The sequence below is a fragment of the Kryptolebias marmoratus genome, linkage group LG4, assembly GCF_001649575.2.
Source record: "Kryptolebias marmoratus isolate JLee-2015 linkage group LG4, ASM164957v2, whole genome shotgun sequence".
NCBI classification, from domain to species: Eukaryota; Metazoa; Chordata; class Actinopteri; order Cyprinodontiformes; family Rivulidae; genus Kryptolebias; species Kryptolebias marmoratus.
The window spans coordinates 1,692,352-1,701,754 of NC_051433.1; the positions used below are offsets into that span (position 1 = coordinate 1,692,352).

The 9,403-nt window shown below is 41.5% G+C and overlaps 1 protein-coding gene across 12 annotated transcripts in view; it reads left to right on the forward strand.

Annotated features, from left to right (window-relative positions):
* ptprt (protein tyrosine phosphatase receptor type T) overlaps positions 1–9,403 on the forward strand; it is a 302,555-nt gene that overhangs the window by 60,531 nt on the left and 232,621 nt on the right. For all 12 annotated transcript variants that reach the window (XM_017429237.3, XM_017429238.3, XM_017429240.3 and 9 more), the window contains exons 3-7: positions 3,121–3,281; positions 4,613–4,723; positions 6,455–6,536; positions 8,140–8,255; positions 9,019–9,193. In XM_017429237.3, coding sequence (XP_017284726.1) covers positions 3,121–3,281; positions 4,613–4,723; positions 6,455–6,536; positions 8,140–8,255; positions 9,019–9,193 — 645 coding nt within the window. The remainder of the gene's footprint in view (positions 1–3,120; positions 3,282–4,612; positions 4,724–6,454; positions 6,537–8,139; positions 8,256–9,018; positions 9,194–9,403) is intronic.

Here is a 9,403-nt window from a genome sequence, read left to right on the forward strand (position 1 = left end):
CCATCCATCCGTCCATCCATCCATCCATCCATCCATCCATCCATCCATCCATCCGTCCGTCCATCTGTCCATCCATCCATCCATCCATCCGTCCATCCATCCATCCATCCATCCATCCATCCATCCATCCATCCATCCGTCCGTCCGTCCGTGCGTCCATCCATCTGTTCGTCCGTTTTCTTTCATTTATCTCAGATTGTGGTGTTAAAGTCTAGGAAGGAAATCCAGACATTTCCTTCAAGCTCCTCCTGGGGGATTTCCTGGTATTCCCAGGCCTAAGAGGAACTTTATTCTATCCAGCGAGTTCTGGGGTCTGTCATGGGTTTTCTCCCAGTGACAGAAGCCCAAAGAGCCATCAGAGTGAGGCCAACAGGAGGCATCGTAATTAGATGCCTGAACTACCTCAGCTGAATCCACGCTCCCCCCAGATGATGGAGCTCCTGACCTTATCTCTAAGGCTGAGCTCAGCCACCATATGGAGGAAGCTCATTTCAGCTTCTTGTATTCAGGATCTTGCTCGAGACCTCAGGTGAGGAATGTGTTGGTCCATCTGCACTGGAACATAGATGGACCAAAACACTAAGAGCTTTGCTTTCTGCCTCAGCTTCTTTTTTACTAAGACCGACCCGAGTAACTCTGAGTAACGCTGAGGTTCATCTGAAGTGATCTGAAAAGCAGAGATGAGACCCTGAAGTTTCCAAACCAGACAGATTCTGAAACAATGTTAGTGGTTCTTTGGTGGGAAGTTTGAAGGACTCTGTCCTTATTTTTCTGCTCATATTTCAGAGAACCCTTCATGTTTACATGTTTTTTTTCTTTGATGATGAGAAATCTCAACCATCAAGTTGGATCATCCATCTTTTCAGCAGCTTCAGAGAAGACATGCATGAATGACTGCTGGAACCCTTTTTATCCACCCTAAACCTTTAAATAAGTCACTGTTATCTTTCTCAAATTCATCCCAGCTTAATTCTTTTTGCTTGCACTTTGACACAAGTGAACAAACCGAGGATGGCCTTCAGACACTTTTGGAACATCTTATTTTATCTGAGCTTTGTTCTTCTTTATTGTAGTCCAACTTTCTTGAACTTGGCCTCGGATCACACATGAGTTTAAGCTCTGGTATCCAGTTTTACTGTGGTATTTTAGCAACATTTTTCTGTTTTGTTCTCTGTCACTTTATCCTCAAAGAATTCTTTCGTGTCTCTTTGACTGGATAGATTTGGTTTTAGTGAGACGGATTTTTCCAGCACCAGGAGATAATGGTTACTTTTGTTATATATTTTTTCAGGTATTGGGTATTTTTTGGGGGTGTAATGTTAAATTTCTCACCTTGGCAGTGATGACTGCTCTGTGTGGATCCTTTCTGCAGCTTTCATTGAGCTGCTCTTTTCCTGGAGTATTCTCCATCTCCGCTGCTCTCTGCACGCTGCTGTTGCTCTTTCTGAGTTTAAATTATGCTGCCTTCAATAGCTTCTCTCTGAGACCATTATCTGGAATTTTGCACACCGGTCTGTGTTTCATTGAGTTTATAAGCCCTTTAAATTCACCCATCTTGGTTCTGTTTCTCAGTTTAGTCACATATTGAACAACCATCTCACTTTTTTCTGCACACAAGCCAAGAATCTGTCAGTCTTCTCACTCTTCACTGCCTATTACTGGCAAATACAATTAAAATTGTTGATAAAACATCTAATTTTCAGACACATTACGTGTTAACTGAAGTTTGTTTGGTGTACAAAATGTCAGTTTTCCATTTTGTCAAGTAATCATTTATTTTCTGCAGTCAGTAGATTCCTAACTGTCCTCTGATGGTTACGTCTCATTTTTTTGGGTTCTTCTGCCACCAGGGTGTTAGCGCTCGGCTAATCCTTGCAGCAAATCTTCTCTAGGTGTCTTGTCTTTATGATTTTGTTTTCTTGAATAATGTGACAGATGTCAAACCAAGCTCAGATTAGCTGAGCGACACGCAAGGAGAGCAAAATGAGGCGATTTATGTTCAGGTGAAGTTAACTTTTTAACCTCTGAGATTGAAGACCAAAGTTACCTCCCTGGATGGTGCTCTGAAGTTGAAACTGGGTAAAAGTTAAGACAGAATAAATCTGCTCTTGCTTTTAAATTTTCTCTGTAGATCTGAACCATTGATTAACGGACAGGTTGTAAAAATCCACGTGATCCGAGACGAACCGTCAGAGTTTTTTGTTTCTTTTTCACAGTTTTTCAGTTGGTAGTAAGTTTAGCCACCCAAATATTTGGTTTAAAGTCCACAGAGTGATTCAGTTTATAAAAATTTATTTAAAAAAATAAAAACAAATCAAGCATGCATCCTTGGAGCCTGAAAGAACCGCGCGGTCACACCTGCCTGATTTAGCGCCGTTTTTTCTTACAGATGAGTCTCAGTCACTTCGAACTCTTAGTGAAGCTCATGGCAGTAAGCCAAATGGAACCAGCCGACCCATAAAAGCTCCATCCTCTGCTATAAAGCACAGACTAAAATACACTTAAACCATAAGCTGACAAAGAAAATGTGGTTTACGTCCAGGTTTAGGACCCTTAGGGTGTGGATACATTAAGACATTGATATACCATTCTGGTGATTTAAAGAGCTTTAAGTGTTTTTTTGTTTTTTTTGCTGCATCGAGCATCTGGTTTGTGCTCCACAAAACATGCCAACCATTTTCCAGCACACAGAACTTCCTAATTAATAGTTTGTTGGACAGGATTTATGCAGAGAGGATGTTCACATCCAGTCATGCAGATCGGTGCTCCTCTCGGTACAGAGTGCAGATTTCAGGTTACGTTGTGTAAAAATGTGCATTTTAATGATGATCCAGAATTAAAAACTTTCATTCTGTTCCTTTAAAAACAGCTGTCATTAAAACAGATATTGGCCATGATGCATTTTTTAGTTTAGTGTGAAACAAATCAGCCTAAATAAACTGAATGGTTTGGATTTCCTACCTTCACATATTGTTTCCACACATCATCCATATTTCATTAGTTTCTATATGACCAGACAGAATATATCTTTGTTTTCACTACGAGATCTGCTACAGACACATGTCAGGATGAATTAATCTGTGAGCGAGTGTATAACACTTCCTGTTCTCGTGTCTGCAGGTTCTTTCATGGTTGTGAACGCTTCAGGTCGAGCGTCGGGCCAGAAGGCTCACCTGTACATGCCCACGCTGAAGGAGAACGACACGCACTGCGTCGACTTCCTGTACTCGCTGTCCAGCCGCGACGGAGCCAGCCCCGGCACGCTCAACGTCTACGTCAAGGTGTGTGTGTGAGTGTGTGTGTGTGACAGGGGGAACAGATGAAGCAACTTATAAACTGAACAGGTAAACAAACAAACAGACCTCTGCTGTCTGGCGAGGGAGGCTGGAGTCAGCCCGGTGTGTGTGTGTGTGAGGGGATGACTGGTCGGTAAGTAAACAGATGAACAACATCCATTTTCTTTTAGAAGAATCAATATAAGGACTGCTGTGGAGTGGGGTCACCAGAGTCTGAGTTTTCTTCTTGTCTGTTTTAAAGCAGCAGATGCATCCTTGGTGTTTTTGTTTATATATAACGGCACAGATAAAACCAAAAGTAATAAATACTAAAGCGATTTAGAATAGGCATGAATACAGTAAGTAAACAGTAAATAAATAAAAGACAATAAACCTCCACAGATCCTGCTGCTGATAGACAGGCACCAAATCTGAACCTGCAGGAATGAAGGAAGGTTTTCTTTAAAAGATGGAAATCCAGGAACATGTGAGGAGATTGATGGAGAAATAAAAAATAATAAAACACTAGTGAGGAAAACTGAACAAAAGGGCTGAATTAATATTACCTCCCATAAAGTTAGGAGGGTTAAGGCAATAAAAATAAAACAGCAGCTGGATCTGAGGTTTGAAGCTCAACAAGTTGTCTGATAATTGGATGATTCATTAGATTATAATTTATTAGTTTTAATCTAAAATGTCTTCAAACTCAGTTATATCTATTATAGTAACATCCCATTTTTTATATGTCTTATATTTTATAAAATATGCTGAAGAAGCTAAAACTGAGAAGAAAACATCCAGATTAGAGGCTAAAATGAGCAGAACAGAAGCTAAAATGTGGTGAGTCAGCTAAAAGCTAAAAGCAGCAGAACTGGCTAAAATTAGCAAAACGGTAGCTAAAGGTAGAAAGACAGATACTGAAGTTAAAATAAGCAAAACATTGACAGGAATTAGTAAAACATAAACTAAAATAAGCAAGAGAGATGCTAAAATGAGCAAAACAGTAGCTAAAAGTAGCAGATTGGTAGCTGGAAGCTAAAAGTAGCGTAAGAAGACAAAACCAGAGCCAGTCTGAGAGATCTCGGTGTGTTTTTAGGGGTAATTTCATTTTAAATTAAGTTATATATTTTGAAATGTACAAACATTGGTCTTACCTACCAAGCTGAAGGGTTGGATATATGAAATGTGGAAGTAGTTTGAGAATAAAAACACGTTCAGGAACAGAAAAACGCTGAGTCAGCGCTCATATAATGGAATCCTGGTTTTCTAAATGACGGTGGTGTTCTGTGTGGGGCCTGCAGGCAGTGAACTCGTCTCCTCTTCCTGCCTTCCTGCAGGTGAACGGAGGAGCTCAAGGTAACCCCGTATGGAACGCCTCGGACACCGTCACCGAGGGCTGGGTGAAGGCCGAGCTGGCCATTTCCACCTTCTGGCCCAACTCCTACCAGGTACCACACACACACACACATTTACTCAGGTAATAACATCCAACAGTTACAGGACTCGCTCGTTTTGGTCACTTTAACAGACAGAGATTTTATTACATGGAGTATAGTTATGATTTGAGGCTCAGTAAAGTGTTTGGAAATGTAACCGAAGCTGCTGCTTTAACGACTTTTGGTTTGTCTGTGTGGCTCTTTGTTTATTGGTCCATTTAAGGTGCAGAGATTTAGTGAGCGGAGCTGTTTTTAGCGAGGTGTTCTTCGTAATGCCTGAGCCCTGCTCAGTAATTGAAGCCCCCTGTGTGTTACACACACACAAACAAAGCACAACTAAAGTGTCTCGTTCTCTAATTGACCTCCCAAGAAGGCTTCCTTTTTTCAAAATCAGGCGAGAAACGTGTCGAATTAGGTTTTAGACTTCTGCAGGACAAAAAGTGCAACAAACTTTCAGCTTTATCACTCATTAAACATGCTGCTGTGCATTATGGGTAAACATCTGTACTTCACTTGTTCAGAACTGACCTGTCATGACGTTTAACCTTTAACCTGCTGAGCATTGCACGGTCTGACCTTCAGGGTGTGTCCCAGTTGTTAGTGTTCAGTAAATACCAACATGGTGGAATCTGATGTTTTTTTTTTAAACTTCTGGTTAAATTTAAGTAATTTTAAAAGCGGTAAAGACCTGATCAGTTTATGTCCTGATATATAAAACCCTAGAACTGATTTAAGGTGGATTTTCTTTTTCTCTTGACTGTTTAATGAAACCCAGACTGGGCTCAGAAAAGCCTTGAGCTTCACTCGTGAACTTTCAAACATATAATCAAAACATAATAATATACAGACACTGATGAATTATTTATCTTACAGCTCATTAAAACAACTCTTCATTCCCATTGAAAGGTGATTTATTTTATATCTGCAGACCTTTAATGTGTGATGAACAAAAAATGTGAAAATAAAATGATTTGTTGTTTGTTTTACAAATATCTGCTAAACTTGCCTGGACAGATTTGTTGGTCCCGTTAAAGAGACGATGAATCTTTGTGCGGTTGTCATGTTTGACATTAATTATGATCTCAGGAGTCTTTAAGCTTTCCGTCAGCCGATTGGTTGGTGTTTCTGAACGTGAAGCAGGGACCGCCGGGACCGCAGCCAACCTCCCAGGACACGGACGCAAGACGAACTGCGACCACAGCCAAATAAAGAGACTCTTTTCAAGCTTCAGATGAATTCATCTTTTCCTTCTGGACATCTGAGGAGTTTATTCTCTGAAGGATCTGAAGTCTTCAGACTGAATCCTGCTGAGGATCCTCTAAAATAAGTTTGTTTTCTGGTTGGTGTATTTTTATGTGTTTGTGGGTCAGAAGTTCACGACCTCTTGGTGGCCCGGTCGACTTCCTGTCACCCTCAGACCCTCAGTTTGTTCTGGTTGTTTTTGAGCCAACGTAACAGAGGAGAGAAAACAAGACTGGAACAAAACCAGCAGATAGGAGCAGAAGAGAAGAGGAAGGAGAGAAAAGGAGTGACAGCATATGTGGTTGGCATAAGGATAGAGACAGAAGTGATGAAGTGAAAAGATGAATAGTTGCTGACTTTCAGTAGAAAACTCCCCTGGGGTTCCCAGATGAGCTCCACAGACACGTCAAGATGTTGAAGTCTGAAAAAACGAGGTTTTATTTCTGAGTTTCACAGAAAACTAAAAAACTGACACGCAGCCTCTTTTTTTTCTGCTTTCAGATCATTTTCGAAGCCGTTTCGGTTCAAGGTCATCCGGGTTTCATCGCCGTCGATGACATCAGAGTTCTGGCCCACCCCTGCCGTAAGTGATGATGGCTGACCCTGGATCAGCACGGTCCTGCTGAGCATCATCTGTTTTATGGCACACATACTCAGAGCGCTGCAGACAGATTGCACAGAACCAGAAAGAAGGTCCACTCAGGGTCTTCATCACTCAGATGTGACAGAAACGCTTTGCTTCACTAAACTCTGAGCTGCGCGACTCAGCAGCTACTTAAAGCTTCTTTATTATTATCAGATCATGTCTACAGTTACTGTCCTTCTTCCTGCTCACAGGAGGACTCTCAGCTACTACCACACCACATGTACTGAGACATCTTTCATCAGCTGTGGTGGCCATCTTGAATTAGGTTGTCGCCCGAAGTTAATCAGTTACTTTTTAAGAGTTTCATTAAAATCCATCCAGGGGTTCATGATAATTTGCTAACAGGCGCAGGCAGTTACATGATCGCCCGCCTTTTAGGTCACGATAATAGCTAATTTTAAAAAGCAGCCAAAATCAATTTTATTTTCTCTATTTTAAAACAAAGTTTTATGTCTCGTATCTTTTATTTTCTGAGGTGAGGTGATCGGACTCAGCCACAGAAGGCTGGAAAGAACAAAAAACTGCTGTAGAAAATAAATAAACTATAAGAATGTGGAGCAGAACGATAATTTCTGAAAGCTTTTAAGAAACAACCTTCACATGTGAGTCTTTGTGGTTAGTGTCAGAGTTAATCATCGTGGGTAAATGAATGATGGTGGGTTGATCTTCTTCTACAGACACTGAAATGAAATTAAACCAGTCGCAGGCTGGTCTCAATGCCAGAGCAAAGTCACCCAACGTCCGTCTGTCCGTCCGTCCGTCCACAGACTGCCGTCCACGACTGAAGTGGACCATTATGATTCATTCTTTATAAACCCTCCGACCCGTTCTCTCCTGTGGGTTAATAAAACACCGTGTTTGATTTAAAGCATGAACAGTTCAGACAACCATCAACAAACTTAGAAAGAATTAATTAAAAACAAAGGAGTTCCTCAAGAGAATAATTAAACATGCTTGAACCCACATGGCCCGGTTCTAATCTTTGTCAGACTGTAATTATATTACATATAAAGTTTGATCCACTGAATTTTAACCCCGTTGTTTCTGGTAGGGAATGTGTGTTTATGTTCATAGAAGATTTAAGCCCGTGCTGGTTCTGCTGGTCCCATTTAAACACCCGGGAACACAACTTTCCTCTTTCTTTTTTAAAATAAACTACGATGGTGGAAACAGAAGCTGGTGAATCCAAAACAGGATAACTGACAGCTAACCTGTTTAGGATTCGTCTTCTCCTGGACGACTGAGGTTCTACACCAGCCTAGAAGCTCTGAGATCTTTCCTTTTTCCCTTTGGGAGGATATTTGGTGGTAGTTGTGTCAACAAAAGCACCCAGACTGGAGTAGCACCCTTTAAGAAACAACTTGACGTTTCACTAAGACGTGTTGGTGTTAAAATGTTAAAAAAGATGGTCGCCCATTTTCAAGAGTCCTATTTAATCCTGGTTGTTTGTGCAATCTAAATAAGCCTTAAACATATATATAAAATATTTGTTTAATTTGAGATACGTGTGTAAATGTTCCCATGGTTCTGTGTGCTGCAGGTAAAGCCCCTCACTTCCTGCGGCTGCAGAACGTGGAGGTGAACGTGGGTCAGAACGCCACCTTTCAGTGCACGGCCGGAGGAAAATGGTCGCAGCACGATAAACTCTGGCTGCAGGTCGGTTCCTTCACACCAGGAAGTCTGTGTTATCTCAACAAACGTACAAGAAGTTCAGAATCCGATTATTCTGTCATCAGATTCACTTTTAAATAAAACTACATGCGATCCAATTCAGCGATATTTATTTGTTATTATTTATTTGACTGCAGCTGTAATCCAATTCAAACCAATTAAGTGAAATTTAGATGGAGCTCAGTTCAGGTGAGAAAGGGAAGTCTGACAGGAATAATATTAAACAAAGATGGTGTATAATTTTATAAAAACTGTTCCATAAATGCTAATTTATTCAGACGTCTTCATTAGGAAGGAAGTGGTTAAAACTCCATCTTTGATTAAAAGTTCTTGTTTTTCTTCGCTTCAGTGATTCCATCTCTGTGTAACTCATGCTTGTGTGTTTTTTTGTGTACAACGTATTCATTCTGCTTTACATTAAACCCCTGAGAGGAATGACTCTTACGATGTTGAGCATCAACCCTCCCAGCTGAGGGCCTGTTTTCCTGAATGCTCCAATAAGATGGCGGTTACAGAAAGATTGGATCTGAAAATGTAGAAAGTGGCGCTGGCGCTCGCAGCAAATTGCTTCTGCTTCCTGCCATCATTTTCCCGTGAATTTAAAAACTCTTTTGGAAATGTAGCTCCTCAGAGTGGAATTTCAAAAACTGGTTAAATTGAGCGAATATAATAATCGGTTCGTTTATTAATTGTATAATTTTGCTCAGGAATCGATGTTTGACTCTCTGCTCGTCTCGCCGCCCTGCAGCAGTGGAACGGGAGAGACACGGCGCTGATGGTGACCCGGGTGGTGAACCACCGGCGTTTCTCGGCCACGGTCAGCGTCGGTGACACGTCACAGCGCAGCACCAGCCGCTACCGCTGCGTCATCCGCTCAGACGGAGGATCGGGCGTGTCCAACTACGCCGAGCTCATCGTGAAAGGTGCGAGTCACAGGTTTCACCGGAAGAACGTTCAGTAACGAGTTTCTGTTGTAACAAGCTTCAGGTGTGTGGTTGTGTGTCTGTGTGTCTGTGTGGTTGTGTGTCTGTGTGTCTGTGTGGTTGTGTGGTTGTGTAGTTGTGTGTCTGTGTGGTTGTGTGTCTGTGTGGTTGTGTGTCTGTGTGTCTGTGTGGCTGTGTGGTTGTGTGGCT